General features: G+C 33.2%; 1 protein-coding gene across 1 annotated transcript; it reads left to right on the top strand.

Annotated features, from left to right (window-relative positions):
* Window positions 1-3,878: 3,878 nt before the first annotated feature.
* On the top strand, window positions 3,879-22,095 carry LOC136030727 (putative inorganic phosphate cotransporter). Its single transcript, XM_065709797.1, has 10 exons — window positions 3,879-3,926; window positions 5,723-5,920; window positions 8,468-8,712; window positions 10,574-10,661; window positions 12,796-13,019; window positions 15,659-15,808; window positions 18,357-18,489; window positions 19,186-19,341; window positions 20,378-20,463; window positions 21,845-22,095. The coding sequence occupies exons 1-10, from the start codon at window positions 3,911-3,913 to the stop codon at window positions 22,025-22,027; spliced, it is 1,479 nt and encodes a 492-aa protein (XP_065565869.1). The 5' UTR covers window positions 3,879-3,910; the 3' UTR covers window positions 22,028-22,095.
* The last annotated feature ends 2,140 nt before the right edge of the window (window positions 22,096-24,235 follow it).

Below are 24,235 nucleotides of genomic sequence, written 5' to 3'. Positions count from 1 at the left end.
ACCTGTAAAATTGAGCAACCGAAGGGAAAGCAGGAAAAATAAAAAGAGACAAAGAAAACAAGAGTTTGGAATATTCTGCTTATTTTCCAAAAGACGTGTAGAATCTATGGTGTAGAGTATCCTATAGTATTTATTTTTGCACTTTCATTTACTTAAAATTTTCTGCATTTTAAGGGGTTGAGTTATCATTACTGGGTAACATAAAGGGTAAAAAAAATATTTGAAAATATGAAATTAATAGCAACTATGGAAGCAGTGCCCCATAATGAAAGTGTACTGGCTGGAACTAAATAGTACAAGTAATTACTTCCTGTGGACTTGCTCTGACACTGATATATGTTATACACGGTACAAGTTCAGCACTTGCGATCTAGAACGTGCCCATTAGGTGTGTATCCAAAATCGTATTCAAGGGAGGAGTTTGAACGCCCCAACGAATCGTTTGTCCAATGTAAAAAGGTTATAAAATGCATAAAAGTTAGCTAATTGTTTTCTTTAGCCTATATTTTATCCTTTTGTGATAACTCCACCATGATCTTCAAAAATATGAATAAAATAATTTAAAGAATTAATAAGCTAAAAATAAATAAACAATTGCAAGATATTTTAATTCCATCTGTATTTTAGAATATAGCTAGAATATTCCAAAATCCCATATTTTCTTCATTCCTTTTATTTTTCTAACTTTCCCTTTGGTAGCTAAATTTTACCATTGGGGGAATTCTCCAAGTGGCAATTTTTTTAGAGGGAGGATTTACTTGGAAGAATTGCCCAGAGGAGGGGATAACAAAAGGTAAAACTAACGTGGAGTTACTTTTAGTCAGTGATATTTTTCTAAGCGAACGTTTGGGATCTGTATCTTAGAGCCTTCATTAGCAAAGCAAATGGTATATATGCATAAAAACGTATTTCTTATGCGTTGGTTCAAGCCGTTTTGTACCCCCCCCCCAAAAAAAAAACTCAATACGACTATAGGCAAATCAGAAGTCTTCTTTTTTTGTCTAAAATACCTTTAAGGGTCGTCCTTATTTAAAATTTAATTGAAATAACATGGATTCAAATTGCAAATAAATAAAAAAAAAAGTTTGTTTTTTAACTAAAAGTAAGGAGCGACTTTAAAACTTAAAACGAACAGAAATTACTTCGTATATGAAAGGGACTGCCTCCTCATCAATGCCCCGCTCTTTACGCTAAATTTTGACTCTTACTCTGAACTCTACTTTTTAAAACAGTAAAAAAATTTAGCGTAAAGAGCAGGACGTTGATGAGGAAGCAGCCCCTTTCATATACGAAGTAATTTCTGTTCGTTTTAAGTTTTAATGTCACTCCTTACTTTCAGTTAGAAAAAAATTGTTTTTTTTTTCATTTAATTTCTGAACGTTTTTGAATCAATGCCTGTTTTGATGTTGGCTCTCCGCGGAGGAATAATTAAAACGAAATTTACATATTGATTTTTTTTTTTTGCTAAATGGCTTTCTCATAGTTTTGATCGACTGATTTGAGAAAAAAGGAGTGGGGGAGGAAGCCTAGTTACCCTCTGATTTTTGGTTACTTAAAAGGACAACTAGAACTTTTATTTTTTTTTACGAATGTTTTTATTAGTAAAAGATATACGTAACTTATAAATTAGCTTACGTAACGAACTTTTGCATTATCATGTTTTTATCACATATATGAGGGGGTTCACCCCCTCGTCAATACCTCACTTTTTACACTAAAGCTTAAGTTTTGTCCCAATTCATTAAGAATGACCCCTGAATCACAAAAGCCGTAGAATAAATAGATGAAATTACTAAAAATACTTTAGCGTAAAGAGTGAAGTATTTGGAGGAGGTGGGCCCCTCATATGCGTAATAATTTAGGTTTGTTTTAAGTTTTAATGCTGCTCCTTACTTCTAGTTGAAAAAACTTTTCACATTTATTTTTTTTAAAATAATACTAGAAAATCTTGCGCTACCTTCATGGAAAGTTTCTTCCCCCATGTCAAATTCCTCGATGGAAAGTTCCCCCAACATATCCCCCTCTTCTCAACCCCTCCCCCAAACCAAAAAATCCCCCTGAAAACGTCTGAACACTTCCCAAAAACCATTACTATATGTAAGCACTGGTCAAAGTTTGTGACTTGTAGCCCCTCGCAAAGGGACTGTGGGGGAGTAAGTGGTCCCCAAAGACATAGTTATAAGGTTTTCCGACTACGCTGAATAAAATTCCAATCTCAGAATTTTGATCCGTTGACTTGGAGAAAATAATTAGCGTGGGAGGGGGCTTAGGTGCCCTCCAATTTTTTGGTCACTTAAAAAGGGCACTAGAACTTTTCATTTCCGTTAGAATGAGCCCTCTCGCAACATTTTAGGACCACTGGGTCGATACGATCATCCCTGGGAAAAGAAGAAAAAATAAAAAATAAATAAACACGCATCCGTGATCTGCCTTCTGGCATAAATACAAAATTCCACATTTTTGTATATAGGAGCTTGAAACTTCTACAATAGGGTTCTCTAATACGCCGAATCTGATGGTGTGATTTTCGTTAAGAATATATGACTGTTAGGGGGTGTTTCCCTCTATTTTCTAAAATAAGGCAAATTTTCTCAAGTCTAAACTTGATTAAACTTATATATTTAAAATCAGCATTAAAATGCGATTCTTTTGATGTAGCTATTGGTATCAAAATTCCATTTTTAGAGTTTTGGTCACTATTGAGCTGGGTCGCTCCTTGCTACAGTTCGTTACCACGAACTGTTTGATTCGGAACTAAATAAATTTTCAAAAGACAGAACTTCTTATTTCAAATCAGTAAGCTAATTGTTTTGTTTAACCTTTATTTTAGCCTTCTATGATAAATCAGCCATGATCCCCCCCCCAAAAAAATGAATAAAATAATTTAAAGATTGAATGATTTAAAAATAAAAAGGCAACTGTAAGATATTTTACATCTTAAATTTTTTCTCTATTTTAGAATATAAATATAATATTCAAAATTTTCAAAAGACAGGACTTCTTATTTCAAATCAGTAAGCTAATTTTTTTTTAACCTTTATTTTGGCCTTCTATGATAAATCAGCCATGATCCCCCCCCCCCCCAAAAAATGAATAAAATAATTTAAAGATTGAATGATTTAAAAATAAAAAGGCAACTGTAAGATATTTTACATCTTAAATTCTTTCTCTATTTTAGAATATAAATATAAAATTCAAAATTTTCAAAAGACAGGACTTCTTATTTCAAATCAGTAAGCTAATTGTTTTGTTTAACCTTTATTTTAGCCTTCTATGATAAATCAGTCATGATCCCCCCAAAAATATGAATAAAATAATTTAAAGATATAATGATTTAAAAATAAAAAGGCAACTGCAAGATATTCTACATCTTAAGTTTTATCTCTATTTTAGAATATAAATAGAATATTCAAAAATCCCACCTTATTTTCCTTTTTTAACTTTCTCCTAGGCTGTAAAGTTTTACTAGTGGGGGAATTTTCCAAGGGGCCACTATTTTAGGGGGGATGTAAATGGAGGGATTGCCCATAGGTGGGGAGATAACAAAAGGTAAAACCAACGAGGAGTAATTTTGAGTCAGTGATATTTTTCTACACGAACATTTGGGCTCTGTATCTTAGAGCCGTCATCAGCAAAGCAAATGGTACTTATTAATAATATATTACTAAATTCAACGACCTTCCTCAAGTCTAGAAAGCCTTAAACGAAACCACTTGGGAACCCCTGACCTAATTGTTTATGCAGTCACATGTTAATTCTGTTCAATTCTTAGTTAATTATAAACGATGAATATTAATATGTCAGTAATTTTGATTATATCTACTGAACATAAAGCTTACGCGATTCTAACCCACTCACATTAATCAGTTTGCCTTAAACGATTGCGTGTGTGAAAAAAATATATAGAAAAATGGATTTTAAAACAAGTGAGTTTTTTTTACTCTTTATTGCCAGTTCTTTTTTAAACATGACAAGAGGCGACTTTTCAAGGTAGTAAAAAAATTTCACAAGTGTTAAAAACCACATAGAAATGTGTTATCCCAAATATAACCAAAGGGTATAAGCATATGCTGCTCGTCAAAATTCTTGTGAGTGAATAATTTTTTTCTTACTAGTGGCTTAAAATGTAACCAATAGGGTGCAATTTTCATCCTACAGTCATTTAGCTCTTAATTAAAATCTATACTTTAGCAAATTAAAATTGAGCCTAATTTGTTCTTCCTTTAATTACAGCTGCACCACCAGTGACAAGAATAATCTCTTTTATATTCATCTGGATTTGTCCTATTTTATTTTTTAAACAGGAAACTTTTCTTAAGCAACTTTTGTTATTGTGTACCCAATACCACTTGACTATCCAGACACGGACACCTCTTCTCCCCCCCCCCAAATCAAAATGCTTAAGACTCACCCCTGATTACATTTGAATTACTGTTTAACTTCTCAAAAAATGGTAGTAGTTTCATCTGCCACTCCGACATGCTGCTGCTACTCGCTTAAAATCCCAATCAACTGTTTGTGCTCACATTAATATTTCACCAGGTCTCTTTTATATTCTTCTGGATTTGTCCTATTTATTTTTTAACAGGATCGTATGAAAATGCATTTATTTAAAAGAAAGAAGCCGTTACAAAAAACACAAAAAAATAACGAAACATTAATTTATGATTTATTTTAGGGAATTTTCATTGAAAAAAGCTTTTTTTATTACAACTTTTTCTTAGTGACAAATTTGCTTCTACTTTTCAAAAAATACATTTTGCCATCTTGTTCCCTATCCCTCCGTATTTTTTTCTGTGTTTTTGCAACAGTACATACACTTTTCTTGCACATATCACCGGCACTTAACACTTAACAAGAACCAGTAGTAAAACTAAAAAAAAAAAATTAGTTTGACCAATATCTTTGAGTGGCCATGATTTTACATGGAGTTTTACTTTATTTATTTTTTTTTTGTCTGGTCTCAAAACTTGTTTTTGTTCACTGAAAAGGTTCTCTACAATAAAAATGTCATTAATATTTGATTTAACATAAAACACAACGTTGATAATCTCTCTTGAATAAAAGTGAAAGATGATTGGTCCCAAATATCTTAAATTAACGAAAAAAAGGAAAATGCTTGCTGATGGAATAATGGAAAAAAAATTCTGATTGCTTGCTAGAATTTAGCATAAACTTACTTTTGAAATATAAGCAGCTGCTATCAAAACGAAATTGTATTTTTCAAGTTTAATTTGTCCAAACCGGTCTTTAAATCGAGTAAGTTATAATAGGGAGAGTTTGACCCCGTCTCTTAGAAAGACCAATTTTAAAATTTTAAACGTCACGGGAAGAGGATAAAGTGTCAAAAGATCCTACCTTCAGATAAGAATCCGTTTCAGTCTCGTCATTATAATTTTACCGTGGGGATAAGCCTTTTTATTTGCTATTAACAAATAAAATTGGACGATCCCGTTAACGTGTGGGTAATATTTTCTGATGGAATGACCTAGAAATAAAGAATTCTGATTGTTAGCTCGAATTTAACTTAGGTTAGGTTACATCAGGTTATGGGTAAAGAAATGATCTGAAACCTAACTTAACCTCTCACTGTCAAACCTTGCATAAAAATGAAAAATTATGACTGGCCATGCTGACTAAATCTAAGTTGAAAAGAGGTAATTTGAAAGGTAATCTTTGTGAAAAATTTTATATTCATGATTTTAAGTAATTTCTTTTTAAGGTCATATACCCACAAGATACGTTATGGCATTCATGGCCTTCCTTGGCTACATCAATATTTTTTTGGTGAGGAATAGCATCAATCTTGCCATAGTGGCAATGGTAAATTACACTGCTGTAAATTACAATGTGCCAATCATAGACAACACAACAAAACCTGGATTGATGCAATGCGGAGTTCACTCCGAAAATTTTACTGGTAAGTCTTTATCAATTACAATTTCGCTAGAATTGCTAAAATACTGCAAGGAAGACAAAGAAAACTTTCCGATTCAAATTTTCTGCTCCATATATTTTGCTAAAATTTCGAATATTCGGCAAAATTGATGCGCAAATGAGTAATTTTTTTGTAAAATATTTCTACTCTTCTGTGAAATTGATTTTCTTATATTCAAGCTCGAAAAACAGCTGTTATATGTTGATACATATGTTCTAGTCCCAAGTCCTTGTTTTGATTCTGGTCAGAGGAAGCGTCATAGCGCTGCCTGATTAAAAAGCAAAACATCTTCAATGTACTTTTCCTTTCTAAAAACAATGATTGGTCATACTCATAGTCCGTTTCTACGAAGTATTCTTTCAAGAGCTCTCTTAAATATAGGGAGGGCTCCCACCCCCTTAACCCAGTTTTTCTACTTCAAGTTTATTATTAATAAATTAATGTTTTCATCCTTACAGAATATTCCCCGAAAATTACTTTTTGTACTACTCTCATATGGGGGAGGGGAAAAGAGATTTAAAACACCAAAGGTTTGAGTCATAATTTTCACAATTTTTGTTCGAAAAACAAATTCAAATTAAAAAGTGGAATTGATGACTTAAAACCTTTTTTGAGCGTCCACATAAATAGAATTTCAAACAGTTCGTGATAACGAACTGTAGTAAGGAGCGACCCGGCTCAATAGTAACCGAAACTCTAAAAATGGAATTTCAATACCAATAGTTACATAAAAAAATCGTATTTTAATGCTGATTTTAAATATATAAGTTTCATTAAGATTAATCTTACCTATCAAGAGTTAAGAGCCTGAGAAAATGTACCTCATTTTAGAAAATAGGGGGAAACACCCCCTAAAAGTCATACAATCTTAACGGAAATCACACCATCAGATTCAGCGTATCAGAGAACCTTATTGTAGAAGTTTCAAGCTCCTATCTACAAAAATGTGGAATTTCGCATTTTTTTGTCAGAAGACAAATCACGGATGCGTGTTTTTTTTTCCAGGGGTGATCGTATCGACCCAGTGGTCCTAGAATGTCACGAGAGGGCTCATTCTAAAGGAAATAAAAGTTCTGGTGCCTTTTTTAAGTGACAGAAAAAATCGAAAGGCACCTAGGCCCCCTCACACGCTCATTTTTTCCCCAAGGTCACCGGATCAAAATTCTGAGCCATTTTATTCATCATAGTCGACAAACATAATAACTATGTCTTTGGGTACGACTTACTCCCCTGCAGTCCCCGTGGGAGGGGTTGGAAGTTACAAACTTTGACCTGTGTTTACATATAGTAATGGTTACTGGGAAGTTTACGGACGTTTTCAGGGGATTTTTTTTAGTTTGGGAGGGAGAGTTGAGGTGGGGGGGTTACGTGAGGGGATCTTTCCATGGAAAAACTTCTCATGGGGGAAGAGACTTCCAATGAAGGGGTGCAGTATTTTTTTCTACTGAAAGTAAGGAGCAGCATTAAAACTTAAAACAAGCAGAAATTATTGCGCATATGAGGGGTTTACCTCCTCGTAATACCTCGTTCTTTACGTTAAAGTATTTTTAGTAATTTCAACTATTTATTCTACGGCCTCTTTGATTCAAGGGTCATTATTAAGGAATTGGGACAGGATTTAAGCGTTAGTGTAAAGAGTGAGGTATCGACGAGGGGTGAACTGCCTCATATATGCAATAAAAACATATGAATATAGAAGTTCGTTACGTAACTTAATTCGTAAATTACGTCTATTTTTTGCTAATGAAAATGTTCGTATAAACATTAAAAGTTCTAGTTTCCTTTTTAAGTAATCAAAAAATTGGAGGGCAACTCGGCTTCCTCCCTCTCTCCTTTTTTCTCAAAATCTTCCGATTAAAACTATGAGAAAGCCACTTAGCCAAAAAAAAATTAATATGCAAATTTTGTTTTAATTATTTATGTGCGGAGAGATAAGATCAAAACATGCATTAATTAAAAAACGTCGAAAAATTAAATAAAAAAAAAAGTTTTTTTAAATGAAAGTAAGGAGCGACAATAAATCCTAAAACGAACTGAAATTACTCCGTATATGAAAGGGGCTTTTCCTCCCCAAAGCCCCGCTTTTTACGCTAAAGTTTCTTACTGTTTTACGAAGTAGAGTTAAGACAAAGAGTCAAACTTTAGCGTAAAGAGTGGGGCGTTGAGGAGGAAAAGCCCCTTTCATATACGGAGTAATTTCTGTTCGTTTTAAGTTTTAATGTCGCTCCTTACTTTCATCATATAAATAAAAACTAGTTTTTTTTAACTGAAAGTAAGGAGCGACATTAAAACTTAAAACGAACAGAAATTACTTCGTATATGAAAGGGGCTGCTTCCTCATCAACTCCCCGCTCTTTCCACTAAAGTTTGACTCTTTCTCTCAACTCTTCTTTATAAAACAGTAAAAAACTTTAGCGTCAAGAGCAGGGTGTTGATGATGATTTTGTTGCTCTCAGGAGCAACGAAATTTTATGACAATGTTGCAAAAAACAAACAAATTAATTTTGTTTATTATTACTTTGTTTTCAGGTAAAAATGAAGATGGTCCTTTTGTATGGAGTCAGCCAATTCAAGCGTTGATCAGCACCAGCTTTCTCTGGGGTTATATTACAACCAATATTCCAGGTGGTAGATTAGCAGAAGTGGTTGGTACAAAGTATCTCCTTACCGGTTCGATGCTCTTAACATCAGTTTTGACCGTTCTTGTGCCCCCTGCAGCCTATCTTGGATGGCAATATCTTGTGTTTATTCGAGTTTTGATGGGGATTGCCCTGGTAAGTGTGCTTTTTTAGGAAGTATTTTTTTTACCCTAGCAGATAAAAACACAGGGGAGGGGCTCTGGTATCCCTTGCTAAAATCCTAAATTTTAATTAACTTTTGTTGACTTCTTTTTCAAATTACAAAATGTAATTATTTTTCCATTGCTGATCTTTCAATTTTTCAATTTTTTCATCTTCCAATTCAACAGGTATTGAATTACACTGGTAAATTTAGACAAACAATCTGAATAATCCAACTCACACTTCTTATCAATATACATTCAAAAGCGTCATATTGAATACCGGGTAGCAGTGCACCCAGGGAGATTTTTTGAGGAGAGAGTTTTGGCTCAAGCTCCACCATAATGAATGATAAGATTGAAGAAAATTTTTAGCTACTCAGATAATGACTGCAGACATCCCATTTCATTTCCCCACGCTCATTTTTTTCTAAAATCAACGGATCAAAATTTTGAGATAGCCATTTTGTTCAGCATAGTCGAGAAACGTAATAACTATGTCCTTAGGGATGAGTTACTTCCCCAAAGTCCCCAGGGGAGAGGCTGCAAGTTACAAACTTTGACCAGTGTTTACATACAGTAATGATTATTGGGAAGTGTACAGACATTTTCAGGGGTATTTTTTGGCTGGGAGGGGTTGAGGGGAGGGGCTACGTTGGAAGATATTTCCTTGGAGGAATTTGTCATGGGAAAAGAGAAATTCACGAAGGGGGTGCAGGATTTTCTAGCATTGTTATATAAAGACAATGAAAAAATCAATTTGAAAAAGTTTTTTTTCAACTGGAAGTAAGGAGAAGTATTGGAACTTAAAACGATCAGAAATTATTACACATATGAGGGGTTCACCTCCTCGTAATGGTTCGAGGGGTTCTTCTCTTCCTAAATACCTCGTTCTTTACCCTATAGTATTTTTAGTAATTTCACATATTTATTCTACAGCTTTTGTGATTCAGGGGTCATTCTTTAAGAAATGGGACAAAATTTAAGCTTTAGTGTAAGGAGTGAGGTACTTACAAGAGGACAAACCCCCACATATACATAACAAAAATGTAAGAATATAGAAGTTCGTTCCGTAAGTTAATCCTTAAGTTACGCATATTTTTACTAATAAAAACGTTCGTTAAAAGTTAAAAGTTCTAGTTGCCTTTTCAAGTAACTGAAAAATCGGGGGGCAACTAGGCCTCCTCCCCCACTCCTTTTTTTTCAAAATCGTTTGATCAAAACTAAGAGAAAATCATTTAGCCAAAAAAAGAATTAATATGCAAATTGTATTTTAATTATTTATGTGCGGAGAGCCAAAATCAAACATGCATTAATTTAAAAACGTTCAGAAATTAAATAAAAAAACAAGTTTTTTTTAACTGAAAGTAAGGAGCGACTTTAAAATTTAAAACGAACAGAAATTATTCCGTGTATGAAAGGGGCTGTTCCCTTCTCAACCCCCCACTCTTTACGCCAACCTTTTTTACTATTTAATAAGTAAGAATTGAGGGAAAAGTCAAGCTTTAGCGTAAAGAGCGGGGCGTTGAGAAGGGAACAACCCCTGTCATACACGGAGTAAATTTTTGTTCGTTTTAAGTTTTAATGGCACTCCCTACTTTCAATTAAAAAAAATATTGTTTTTTTTATTTAATCAGAATTAAGAAATCAGCGAACTTTGTGCGAATCTTTTGCCACTTTGAAATGTACGTTAGGAGAATCCTCGTCAATTCCACAACTATAGACCAGGTTATACCCTTTAAAATTAGGAATTAAGGATAAAAAAATACACAGCTTGAGCTTAAAAACTAAATAATTGCTTAGACTGGCATTGGACTTCTTGATTTTTCACTAAAAGTACTTATTTGTTTTATTAGGGTCCATCATTCCCGTCTATGCATCCAATGATTGCAAAATGGATCCCACCTAATGAGCGTAGCACCATTTCAGCCCTTGTTTATGGAGGTAATTATTTCAATTTATACTAGAATAATTCTGTTTCTCAGTTTGTATAATTAGGGCTTTCTCAGGAGCGCTCAATGGGTCTTCAAAGCATATTGTTTGTTTATTTTGCCAAATGAATGGAAGTATCACTCGATGGCTTTTTGCCATGGTGCCATTTGATGAATTTTGGCTACTTTATGCAAAAATTGCTGTTTAAAATATTGAATATTATGAAAAATATCTCAGGAATCAGTATCTTTTTGACTTTATTTTAAAATCTCAGAAATACTAACCAATCTATACTCACTTATTAACATGTTTTTCATGGATTCTTGTTCCTTGAACCCATGCAATTTCAAAATCTAGTTTTTTTTTATCTTACCTTCATAAACGGGTAGCTTTAGCTCTACTTAACCATTTTCCTGTGATCCAATTAGAATATGCCAGGATAGGCTGCGACAATCATTAAGGTGTAAATTGAAACTCCAGTACTGCATTAAATTAAAATTTAATTAAATTAAAATTTCAAATTATATAGTTAAAGCACAACAAAAAGACAACAAAATTAAAACTTCTGTTATTTTCTAAGAAAAATACCTAAATTCGACATTTTTGTAGGTATGCACATGTTTTGCTTCGCAATAAGATCCCTTTCCTAAAGCTCTAAACTTTTGATGGGTAACTTTGACTTTATTTTTAGAACGTATTTAATTGTCTTAACATATTCAAAATCATAATGCAAAACCTATTCTTTTGTTTCCCAGGTCTTGTTCGGCCAAGCAGAGTTTACGTCCTTTACGTGCTACCACAGGTTTATGTGCACAGTACCCTTTAGCAAAAGTGGGTCTTTATTTTGGCTATATGTAATGGAAACACAAAAAAGATAAATAAAATAAGCTTTTCATTTGTGATATTGTAACCTGGATTGGGGTTTTGCTGGGTAGTGCTAGTTATTGCTGGCTGTTTTTTTTCTTTTCTGAGAAAAACTTTGGGCTTCAATCATTTGTTTTCCTTAGGCTTTTACATCATTCTTTTTATATGTGCTAAGCTTGGTGCAATGTCAGGTCTTCTGCTAACGGGTTTAATTATTGAGAATATTGGCTAGGAGGTCGTTTTGTATGTTGAAGACTGTTTCGGTGTTTTTTAGGCCGCACTTGGCTGTTGTTAGTTCATGAAAGCTCATAGGCTAACTTGATTCTTTCTACTTTCATCTGAATTAAAATCCACAACTGGACGCTGTGAACAGTAAAGATTAACTAATTCAAACAAGAGCAAAGAACTCAAATGACACGAGTTTGGAAGAACCAAGAGCTAATATGGCATGACTCTAGCAAAATTCTAAAAATCAATAGATTAACTTAAAAGGAAAATCAGAGGCTTAATGCCGGTCAGGATTTAAAATAAGAGCTGTGAGGCACGAGGTCTTTCTAAATATCAAAATTCATTAAGATCTGATCACCCACTCGTAAATTAAAAATACCTCATTTTTTCTAATTTTTTCTATAAAGTCCATTTTTGCAGGTCCCTGACACACCTACCAATTTTCATCGTCCTAGCACGCCCAGAAGCATAAACTCGCCAAAAGACTGGAACCCCCCTAACTCCCCAAAGAGAGTGGGTCCAGTCTGGTTACGTCTATCACGTATCTACGAAATTTACTTATTCTAACCACTAAGTTTCATCCCGATCTCTCCACTCTAAGCGTTTCACAAAATTTCAAGTTCCCCCTCCAAACCCCCCGAATGTCACCAGATCTGGTTGGGATTTAGAATAAGAGCTCTGAGAAAGGAGTTCCTTCTAAATACAAAATTTAAAAATACCTCATGAATGGTCAACCGTCCTTAAACCTCAATTTTTCTAATTTTTCCGAAGTAAAACCCCCTCCAACTCCCCAAAGAGAGTGGACTCAGTCCAGTTTTGTCAATCACGTATCTAGGACTTGTGCTTATTCTTTCCAACAAGTTTAGACTTTTAATTAAAGTTCAAATTAAAATTTTATTAAAATTCAAATTTTTAATAATATAATTGAATTACCACAAAAAGACAACATAAAATAGACATTTTCGTTATTTTCGGGAAAAAAATCTAAGTTCGACATTTTTGTAAAGAGGGATGTGTAAACTTCGCCTTAACTTGGAAATTATTCTTTTCATAGGTGCTGAGCTTGGTACGGTGTCAGGTCTTCTCCTAACCGGTTTGATTATTGAGAATATTGGCTGGGAAGCCGTGTTTTATGTTGAAGGCTGTTTTGGTGTCGTTTGGGCCGTATTCTGGCTATTGTTAGTTCATGACAATCCTGAAGAACATCCAAGAATAAGTGACAAGGAGAGAACATATATAAAAACAGAAATTGCAAAAGATGCACATGTGTCAAACAAGGTAAAGTGTCTTTAAAAATTTTATAAGCTTTTCTCATAAAAATAAAAGAAAGTGAAAAGCAAAATATAAGCTCATTTTTGTCAAGACTTTTTGGTTAAAGATCTGAAGCATTCCCAATAGAAATCCCCAATGGAAAAGGAAGAATAAATGAGGGGGTGAAACCTTCATTTTATTGCTAAAATAATAGTTTAGTTTGGACAGTTATGCAAAAAACTAACAGACCTCATTTTATCCAAGCATTGTTTAACAAAGATTAAACGTTTATTTGAAGATTTAGATTAGAGCTGGAGATAACTCTTTGTCAAACAGTTCGTGGCAACGAACTGTAGTAAGGAGCGACCCGGCTCAATAGTAACCAAAACTCTAAAAAAAGGAATTTTAATACCAATAGCTACGTCAAAAGAATCGCATTTTAATGCTGATTTTATTTATATAAGTTTCATCAAGTTTAGTCTTACAAATAAAAGGTTACGAGCCTGAGAATGTGTGCCCTATTTTAGAAAATACGGGGAAACGACCCTTAAAAGTCATAGAATCTTACTAAAAATCACACCATCAGATTCAGCGTATCAGAGAACCCTCGTGTAGAAATTTCAAGCTTTTTTTTTAAGGCTGATCGTATTGACCCAGTGGTCCTAGAATCTTACGAGAGGGCTTTTTATATAGAAATGAAAAGTTCTAGTGCCCTTTTTGAGTGACCAGAAAAATCGGAGGGCAACTAGGCCCCCTCCCATGCTAATTATTTTCCCAAAGTCACCAGAACAAAGTTCTGAGATAGCCCTTTTATTTAGCGTAGTCAAAAAAACCTTCTAAGTATGTCTTTGGGGACAACGTACTCCCCTACAGTCCCCATGGAAGGGGCTACAAGCTACAAACTTTGACCAGTACTTACATATAGTAATGGTTATTTGGAAGTATAGAGACGTTTTCAGGGGGATTTTGTGGTTGGGAGAGGGGTTGAAAAGAGGGGGATATGTTGGGGGAAATTCCTTGGAGAAATTTGTCATGTGGGAAGAAAACTTTCATGAAGGGAGCGCAGGATTTTCTAGCATTATTTAAAAAAACAATGAAAAAATAAATATGAAAAAAAATTTTCAACTGAAAGTAAGGAGCAGCATTAAAACTTAAAACGAACAGAAATTATTACGCATATGAGGGGCTTACCTTCTCCTTATACCTCGCTCTTCAAGCTAAAGCATTTTTAGTAATTTCAACTATTTATTCTACGTCTTTTGTAATTCAGGGGTCAATCTTCAGAAATTAGGACAAAATTTAAGCTTCAGTGTAAAGAGCGAAGTGCTGACGAGGGGGTGAACCCCCTCATTTACGTAATAAAAACTTGAGAATATAGAGGTTCGTTACGTTAGCTAATTTGTAAGTTACGTACATTTTTTACTAATAAAAACATTCGTAAAAAATTAAAAGTTCTAGTCACCTTTTTAAGTAACCAAAAAATCGGAGGGCAACTAGGCCTCCTCCCCCACTCCTTTTCTATCAAAATCATTCGATCAAAACTACGAGAAAGCCATTTAGCCAAAAAAATAAATATACAAATTTCGTTTTTATTATTCATCTGCGGAAAGCCAAAATCAAAACATCCATTGATTCAAAAACGTTCAGAAATTAAAAAAAAAGTTTTTTAATGGAAAACAAGGAGCGACATCAAAACTTAAAACAAACAGGAATCACTTCGTATATGAAAGGGGCTGCTTCCTCATCAACGCCCCGCTCTTTACGCTTTTTTTTACTTTAAAAAAAGTAGAGTTAAGAGAAAGAGTCAAACTTTAGCGTAAAGAGCGGGGCGTTGATGAGGGAGCAGTCCCTTTCATATACGAAGTAATTCCTGTTTGTTTTAAGTTTTAATGTCACTCCTTACTTTCAGTGAAAAAAAACTTGTTTTTTATTTAATCACATAAAGGATAACACAGGGCTTGGCATTAAAAAGGAATAAAAATTAAATTAAAAACAGAACAGATATCAAAGGCATCATCTCAAAACAGAACTAATTCACTATAAAGGTGGCTGAACCCTTGTAAACTTCCCCTTTGCTTCGTTAACATTCTGAATTTTAAACATTTTCAGAAAGTTTAGAATAAGGGCAATTGAAATGGAATAAAACTTTTTTTTAGAGTATCTCAGGCACAGCTTATTTGTGATCATTGCTTTAAAACAATAGCTTTTGTTCAAAATTTAAAAAGCAAATTGCATTTAATCCCCTATTTAAGCACCTGTATGCTATTAAAAGTTTTCATGTTACACTTTACTTTCAGTCGATTTTAAATATTGGTAGATACTAGTAGATACTAGTTTTTAAACTAGTTGCAAGTCGCATAGATATAAGGCCTGCTTTGGCAATGTAAGGGGTGGCTAATTATATTGGTATGCATATATCACATGAATAATTAATTTTAGTGAAAATATATTTTCCAACTTTTTTTCTTTACGGCCCTATTTGTTCAAAATCGTGTATATGATCAAATCTAGCCTCTTTTTTTTAGTTAGATAAAGTCTAAAAATTACTTGCTTCTAATATTTAGTTGAAAAAACAACAACATTTAAATCTAATTTCAAACATTTTTGATAGAAGTATTTGTAGCATGGCCTATAATGCCCTAAATAGATTAAAAATATTTTTCTAGGCACTGCCCATACCATGGAAATCGATCCTGAGGTCAATGCCGTTTTATTCAATTTTAATAGCCAATATTGGTCATAACTGGGGATTCCTCATCCTTCTAGTAGATCTGCCAGTATATCTGAAGACTGTCTTTGGCTTTGACATAAAAAGTGTAAGTTTTTTCTATTTTCTTTTCTACTGCTCCACATAAAACAAAAATGAGTGACAGCTCATATTGGTTTTCTCGATCTAATCACTTTAGCAGAGTTCAGGAAGAAAGTACTTGGAATAAACGAAGATGGGAGGGATTTGATGGATTTACTCATCTGGAGTACAACTATTGGCCAAAACTAGGGATATCTTTCTAGGTAACCTTTCAATGTATGTCTCATGATTTTTTACTTAAAAAGTGATCAAGTTATAATCTTCTCCAAATGCTTCACAACAAATTTGGTTTTGATTCGATGGGTCTATATCTGTGATTCACAATGTGAGGTTCAAGCCCCATATGTAGTGCATGGCAATATTTTAGTGGGTCGTGGGCATGACTTGCAGTTTTTGGCTAACCATACTTTGAAGCCTTAATGGTAAAAAAATGTCTATATCCATATGCATTTAAAGAGGAAAAATCCACTTGATAGTATTGTGATGACACCATGCAGTGTATAAAATGAGTTAATGGCCTTTTAAGCTTTCTTCGAGCTTGACTTTATTAAACAAAAAACAATATACATATTCTTAAGCAAAGGAGACAGGGAGGTAACTCGTTCTGTCTTCTTTAATAATAGAGAGGGAAAAAGAAGGAATTAAACCTCAATAACTCACAAGGAGTACATGGAGAAAGATAGAGATAGAGAGAGAGAAAGAGAGAAGAAGTGAAAAAATTATTTACTGCTTGATACTAGATAATTTATTTTCTTGGGCCGTTCTTGCTAATTCTAGATCTTCAACGCGAGATTTTACGGACTCAAAATTTAATGTCAACGATTTCCGTTTTTCTTTCTAAAACATAATTTTTAGTTGCTTCGTAGCGAATACATAAAATTTTCAAAACAAGATTTAAATATTACGAGGGAGGCATCTGGTAGAAATACCTAAGTGGGACATGACCCAAAATCGATTGGGAACCACCGGTCTAGATACAAGGTCATTGTGCTACATTTATTGATATTATTCAAATTTTAGCCATCTGCAAGCGACAAAAACAGTAATGATTTTTTATGATTGTAAGCTTCAGCAAAATCTGTTTATTTCTACACATCATTTATTGACAGATAATTTTAGGCACGAGTCTTAATGACGAGGTGTTCAGAGGTAATCATCTGAACTTTGAGGATGGTTGCCTCCTAGTATTAACATTACATACTAGTTTATGCGACTTGGAAGTGTCTCGAGGATATTCCTAAAATATTCCAAAAATAGTTCTACCAAAGAGCTTATACCCCAGAATAGGTTGAGATGACAAAAAAAAACATGAAGCACACAAAATTAGAATTCAAGGAGCGGGGAGAACTTATTGTAAACACAATTTTATTTTCGGTTAAGCTGTTAGTTGTCACAAATTCTTACACTCCTAGTCCATCTGCCTTTCATAAGACTTTAAGGTGAAACTAAGGAGAAACACTTAAAGATTAAGGGATGTGTGAAATAATTCCCGAAATTAAAAATGAAAAGAATATTTTGATTCTTTATTAGGCAAAAAGAAAGAAAATAAGGGATGAAACCACTCCTAATCTGTTTGTTATACTCCTGCTAAGAATTGAAGAGTTTTAGTCTGCAAAACAGGAAAGTTTCAAATAGTATGTTGTCGGTAACAAAAAATTTGCAATTCTATTCGTTCAAATTTTTCACTTCCAACTCCCACGTTTCGATATTTCAAAATGTCTAGTTTCACATTCGACTGTTCTTTAGATTTTCTACCAAAATGTTAATCCCAGAGTCTATTAGTGTTGATCAGAACTTTGAAACACCTCGCAATCTCCATATCTCGTCATCACCGCGCTGATACATTTTGCTGAGTGCATTGCCACAATAATTATATGCATGCATATCTGTGAATTTTTTTATATAATTATATGCATATATAATTATTTAATATAATTATATTAGATAATTATATTTTATATAATTATATACATATCTGTGAATTTTTTTCGGAAATAGCGCTCTAGTCTCTTCTGAAAATTACCATGCTGCCATTTTACTATTTAAAAAATAATTTAGATGGATCGAAACTCTGAACAAATTTGTTTTCACTTCTTTGAGCCCATAGTTTTCTTTCAAAAATCGTCTACTGAATAAAATCACAGACCCTTGCAGGTTGAAAGTCTTGAGCACAAGTAGGATGAGTTTCAAAACGCCATTTTTATAAAATAACATTTTCGGAAATTGCTGTAATTTGAATATGAGACTCATAATCACTTCAAATTTCTAGTTAAGACATTACAACAACAATACACAGAAAAATTATAATATCCACATTCCAAGGGTCCAAATATACATAGATTTAATTACGCTTCATTTGATAATATTGTTCATTTTCTCAAGCAAAAAAGCGACCCAAGAGGAGATCTGCCAGGGACTGATTGTTGCTCATAAAAATGATTCAATTAAAACCTTATTCAGGACATAACTCTATTTATATTTGGCCAAAAAAAGAAAACAACGATAAAGCCCCTGCCTTTTAGTTCGTTCTTTGCTTACATAATTTCATATTTTAGAATGCTGTCATCCTGGCTCTACCATATTTTTTATCATGGATTTCAACTTTGATATTATGCCCATTCGCCGATTTATGCAAAAAAAGGAAATGGCTTTCCACCGTGGCAGTACGAAAGATATGGACTCTTATTGGTAATTGGGTTGATATTATTTAGTTTAAGTTTCAAGTTTATTTTTTGATTATCAAACGTTGGTCTAATATTGATTTTGGTTTCAAGACATGTCTTTGCAGGATTTTGGGCCTAATTGCTTGGTTTTGTATTTTGGCTTTTTCCAAATCAGAAAATTGATAGAAGGATGCATGAGGGAAAGAAATTTCTCATCTCAGCAACTTGTCTGTCCAATTTTCCTTCTGTAGCCTAAAATATAATCTTGGCTTGTTTTAGGTATCCTTCCCACGAACAATTTCACCAAATCCCCCCCCCCAAGATTAGCCTGGGTGCAAGAGGCTAGTACAGTGTTCCCCCATCCCCACCTAAAAATGTAGAAAATTAGTTCTCTAGATTTGCTTTTAGTTTTAGTACTAGAACTTACCTCAGAGTATGGAAGAAAGCTTAATTTTTTTCTCAAAGACAGTTCGCTTTTCGTAGGTTTTATTACCGGTGGTATTTTTCAATATATATATTTTTAGTCTTAAGGCAGTGTATATAGCTATCCCTCGGTTTTTTTTTAGGGGGGGTTCTATAGTAGTTTTACATGACACCCACCATATTGAGATCAGAAATGTATTTATAAATTTGAAGAATTAAGAAATTGAATCCGTAACTTCATATAGTGACGTTTTATTTTTTTATGCAAAAAAAATGTTAAAACCTATTTTCTTTTTAGGTCATTTAGGACCAGCACTATGCCTCTTTGTAATGGCAGGCGCTGGATGTAACATTCAATTGATTATTGCAATGCTGATGTTATCACAAGTTGTTGAAGCTGGAAATTACGGTGGCTGGCTCATTAACCATATTGATATAGCACCCACTTTCTCAGGTAATTTGGTCACTTATCATTTATTTTTGCCTTTTAGACTTGAGCTTATTGTTTCTTAATTATAATTTTACCAGCAGACTCATTTCAAACCTGAAGTGTTATATCCTTCAAGTGCCATGGATATATAAAAAAAAATAGCCATTTACAGCTTTTTGCAATTAAAGATAAATGAAAAAATTAAAAACTGAATCAAAGAATTTATCTGAAACAACAGAAAGCTATTTGTGCAAAAGGAGCTTCTGCCAGATATTTGCATATTTAGTATATTATGTACATATCACTAAAAAATAAATGAACCTGAACATGTATTAAAAGGAACACAATTTCAAATTTTTTTAAGTGCTGTAAAGGTCCGGATCCATTTTTACTGGCCTTTTCGAGAAAAATACCCTAAGCAGAAAACTACGGTTTTCTATGAAATTTTTAGTGCAGTATCATCATTTCATCGGTGTCAACACCTTAAATTGCTAAAATAAGCAAAAAATAATTTTGATAAATTTGACAACTCTATTTTTCTGTGAGCATTCAATCATCAGGAATCTGCACATTCAAAAAGAAGCTCCCAGTTCCTTAGATATTTATTACCATTTGCTTTAAGTACTCTTTGTCACAGTTCTACTTTTTATAACAATAAAAACTTTAGCGTAAAGAGAGAGGCGTTGAGGAGGGGATAACCCCTTTCATATACGGAATAACAAGGGCCTTAACTATTGAATCTCTATTTTCCTGTCAAGACCTTTTTCTTAGGTTCATTGGCTTATTGATCTGATCATAAAATGTTCAAATTGGGTTTCAGATATATGCTTAGAAAAAATTTTAAGGTGGAGGATATTGGGCTTTTCTCCCATACACAGCTCATTGGATCCTAAGATTACTCAACTATTGTTTAGCACATTTTAATTGAGTATGATGCATTTTCTCCCATCCCATAAGTGGCATACACCTGATATGTTTGTGATATGACATGACACCTGGTATGTTGGGAATATCAATAGATATGTTTGTTTGCATATTTTTATCAAACAATTTTTCCTAGGGACCCTGTTCGGAATAACAAATGGTGTATCAATGCTGGTTTCTTGGCTCGGCCCAGTCGTGGTAGGGTTCATGACAGATGAAAACGTAAGTCTTTTTCTTCTTTACATATTTGAAAAAAAATTTATTTTGATTTTCGGTTTTTATTTCATAGTTAAAAGTGCGCTTGTGTGCTTTTGGATATCCGAGGAATGAGCTGAACTACAAATCACTTCCCTGCGACACACTATTTTAAATAATAAAATGAAAATTAAATTTTTTTACCGTTGCCTAAAAAATTTATACTTTCCGGTCTAAAAAACGATATTCAAGAATGTTAATTGACATCATTAGAATTTTGTATTTGTAAGTTTCTAGTATTTTATAGTGGTTTATCACCAAAGATTATACGTGAAATCCTTCGTCTGTGAGGATGGGGGTTCGAGTCCTGATGTCGGTGGTTATTTTGTTTGGAGCAGGAGTCAGTGGTATGGCTCTTTAAGGTCAGCAAAGAGCCAACCCAGCTCCAAATGGATACCTGGAAAAATCTGGAGGAAAAACACGAGAAGGGTCAGATGATTCTACTTCCAACCACGCAATACGCTCCCGGCCAAAGTCAGAGAGACAAGAAATCAGTGCCTGTAATACACAGACCATTGGTCAGCCTGCAAAGTTTTCTTATAGACAGAGTTAAGTTTGCAATGAATTTGTACGGTTTCTAATAGATAGTTTCAGTAATGTAATTCTGCCGCAAACACTACATTACATATACACGAATGTGTGTTTGTCTCACAAATACTACAAATTCTGTGCCAATGTATTGCTGTTGGAAGCTCCATATCGATGTGATCTGAAGATATGACGTCTTAAGCATATTGCTTGACACGTGAAACTGTTACATCTAATATTGATAAAACTTTGCTGGAATTTTATTTTCTCTTGTTTCAACTTGGGAGTAATATACTATTTGTGTTACCAAATACTTAACCCCTTACGAATCATGTAAAAGCTTCAGAGATCTGACTGTTTTCAGGTTTAAAATCTTGGACCAAAGTTATTTTTACTAGCAATTTTCGTCAGATGCTATATTTTTCACAACTTTTGAGATTTGATTGAATTCATTTTTGTATCTTGATTTTAAAATCCCAGACTTTATTTTGAGGCAAAGACGTTACCAGATTTTTCTACCAGACATTATATCTAGAGGTAGGCTTGCCTTAGGAAACGGGGACTTAATTTACTTGTGAAAATAGTTGATCAGGGCTATTAATTCTCTGGTGTTTTGTTTTAATCCCTATTTTTCAGCTATGCTTATTATTTTTTTTCAATTTTGCTATTGTTTTGCAAACTTTGGTGCAAAATATTCTTTTTAATTGGGTTTGGTAAAGATTGTCTTTCTGAAGGACAACGTGCACGATTAGCCTTGTGTCTTATTTCTCCTTTTTACTACTTCTGAGTTCTTATCCTGATTTTACCTTTTATTTTGTAGCAAACCCTTGAAGCCTGGTCGGCGGTCTTTATTATGGCTGGCGGTGTGTTAGCAGCAGACTCAATTTTCTTCCTTATATTTGGATCAGGCTCTGAACAATCCTGGAATTACAAGGCTGAAGGAGAGAATGATGAAGTAGAAAATAATCCACCTATAGTAACACAAGAAAATGAACTTCCCTAGTGTTCAATATTTTTGCGTTAAATTTATTTTAGTAATGACCATTATTTGAAAGATATTATACATTTTGTATCCAAAGTTAAAGCTTAGTTTTTATTAAAGGTGAAAACTATCTCTTATATCTATTTTCAAAACATTGATCATGACCATTTGATATAAAACCATCTAGCTCACAATGAAGGCTCAAGCACTCACTAAGGCAACAAATTTAATCAGACTGAAGTAATAGGTTGGTTTTTGCTTGGGTTTTGTAGCTATATCCCATAAATTAATGCTTATGAGCGATAATGATTCTCTGATCTCCGATCATCTTACCTAATTTTCACTTTGGTGGGATGTTAATCCAATAACTGTTTATGTTAGAAAACTATTTGCACTATTTTATTTTAGTTTCAAATATAAAGTTGTAATACTAAACGCAAAACTTTGGAATAATATTTAAACTGAATCAGCCTTTTCCCAACAATTTTTTAAAAACCATTTCACGGTACCTTATTGTTCACTGGTGGGATCTTTTCAAAACATTCCGGCTATTTAAAAAAGTTTTTATATATTTATTTACATTTATATATCATATCGATTGACCTTAATGATTTTTAAGGCTTAGGCGCTCACTAACATATTAAACTAAATCAGACTGAAATAATAGGTTTGTTTTTGCTTTGGTTTTAAAGTTATTTCCCATAAACTAATGCTTATGGATGATAATAGTTCTCTGACTCCGATAGACTGTGAGGCTCCAAATGGTTATATTTCAGCTTCTTTGATATCCATAGATTACATCACCATCACCGATAGATTACATCACCTTCACCGACAGATTACATCACCATCACCGATAGATTACATCATAGATTACATCGCCAATGATATGCAATTTCTACAGAGTCAGTGCACAATTTTTTAGGTTAAAGTGAACCCTTGATACCTCAAAAATTTAAGGTATCACTTGTGGTAAACTGTGGGTAAAACAGGGTGTCACTTGCGGGTAAAAAGAATTTGATGTTACGGCTCGAAATTTGATGTTAATGCAATAACTGTTTATGTTAAAAAACTATTTGCACTATTTTATTTTAATTCCAAATATATAGTTATTACAAATATCTAGTTGTAATATTAAATACAAACTTTGGATAACATAAATTAAACAAGTTGTACATTTCAAAACGTTTTTTCTTTATTTATTTATGTTAATATATCATGTCAATTGATCATAATGATGAATATTTGTCAAGAAATTATATTCATCAAGAAAATATTTGTCAAGAATAAATATTTTGTCAAGAAATATTGTCAAGAAAACAATATATTGAATTTTCGAAAGCCACAGCCAAAAAATTTATAGAAAAAATCTTTTCAAAACATTCTTAAAGACATCTTATTTTTTGTTTATTTTTATTTTGGCCATTTCAAAAAGGTTTTTGTTTATTTATTTATATTAATCTAGCATTTCGCCTCTGCAATTTGAATTGTCAAGAGTAAATATTCCCTTCCTTTTGAGTAGTTTCACCATCAAAAATTTCACAAGAAGCTTGGCAATAAATCCTATTTTTTCTATTTTTAATCAGTGTATATTTAAAACATTACCAAACATGAACGAGTCCAACTGCAAAAACTGATTCGCTATTATTCCTTATAGAGATATGCATTGATATATTTATTATCAACGCAATCAGAGATTTTGCAAAGGCTGCATGGCCCCGTAAAGTTGGAGAATTATACAATAAAATACTCAAATTTTAAAATATTAATTAATTTAACACATAAGATACTAAAATATCCACTGACAAAAATAAAAAGGAAAAAGAAAAGGTAAAAAAAGAAAAGAATTTACAGAAAAAAAGAGAGTTCCTTACAAAAAGACAAAATCCACAATTGAAATCAGGTGAAGTGGGATTCCACAGACCTGGCCAAAAAATATATATAAAAAAAATAAAAAGCAACAGTTGTAAGTCTAATCCATACATTTAAAACTACAGCCAGAATAAGAAAAACTAACTATTCTGCCTTCTCACGAAGAGACGCTGTACTAAGCAATTTTGACTGGAAAATAGCCACCCACATAGCAATTTTGAAAAAATTGTATGTTCAATTTAAAAAAATTGTAAATCGTTAATTTTCCTTCAAAAAAGACTAAATCCACAACTGAAATCAGGTGACGTGGGATTCCAAAGACCTGGCCAAAAAATATAGAAAGAAAAATGAAAAAGC

Source organism: Artemia franciscana, chromosome 8, assembly GCF_032884065.1.
Source record: "Artemia franciscana chromosome 8, ASM3288406v1, whole genome shotgun sequence".
Taxonomy (NCBI): domain Eukaryota; kingdom Metazoa; phylum Arthropoda; class Branchiopoda; order Anostraca; family Artemiidae; genus Artemia; species Artemia franciscana.
The sequence above is the reverse complement of the archived record's forward strand: the minus strand, read 5'-3'. Positions and strand labels throughout refer to the sequence as shown.

Bases quoted from the DNA above. Each gene is read 5' to 3' on its own strand.
- LOC136030727 (XM_065709797.1), top strand. The intron at 18,490-19,185 runs GTAATTGGGTTG...TTTTCTTTTTAG, and splicing joins AAAGATATGGACTCTTATTG to GTCATTTAGGACCAGCACTA. The intron at 19,342-20,377 runs GTAATTTGGTCA...AATTTTTCCTAG, and splicing joins TATAGCACCCACTTTCTCAG to GGACCCTGTTCGGAATAACA.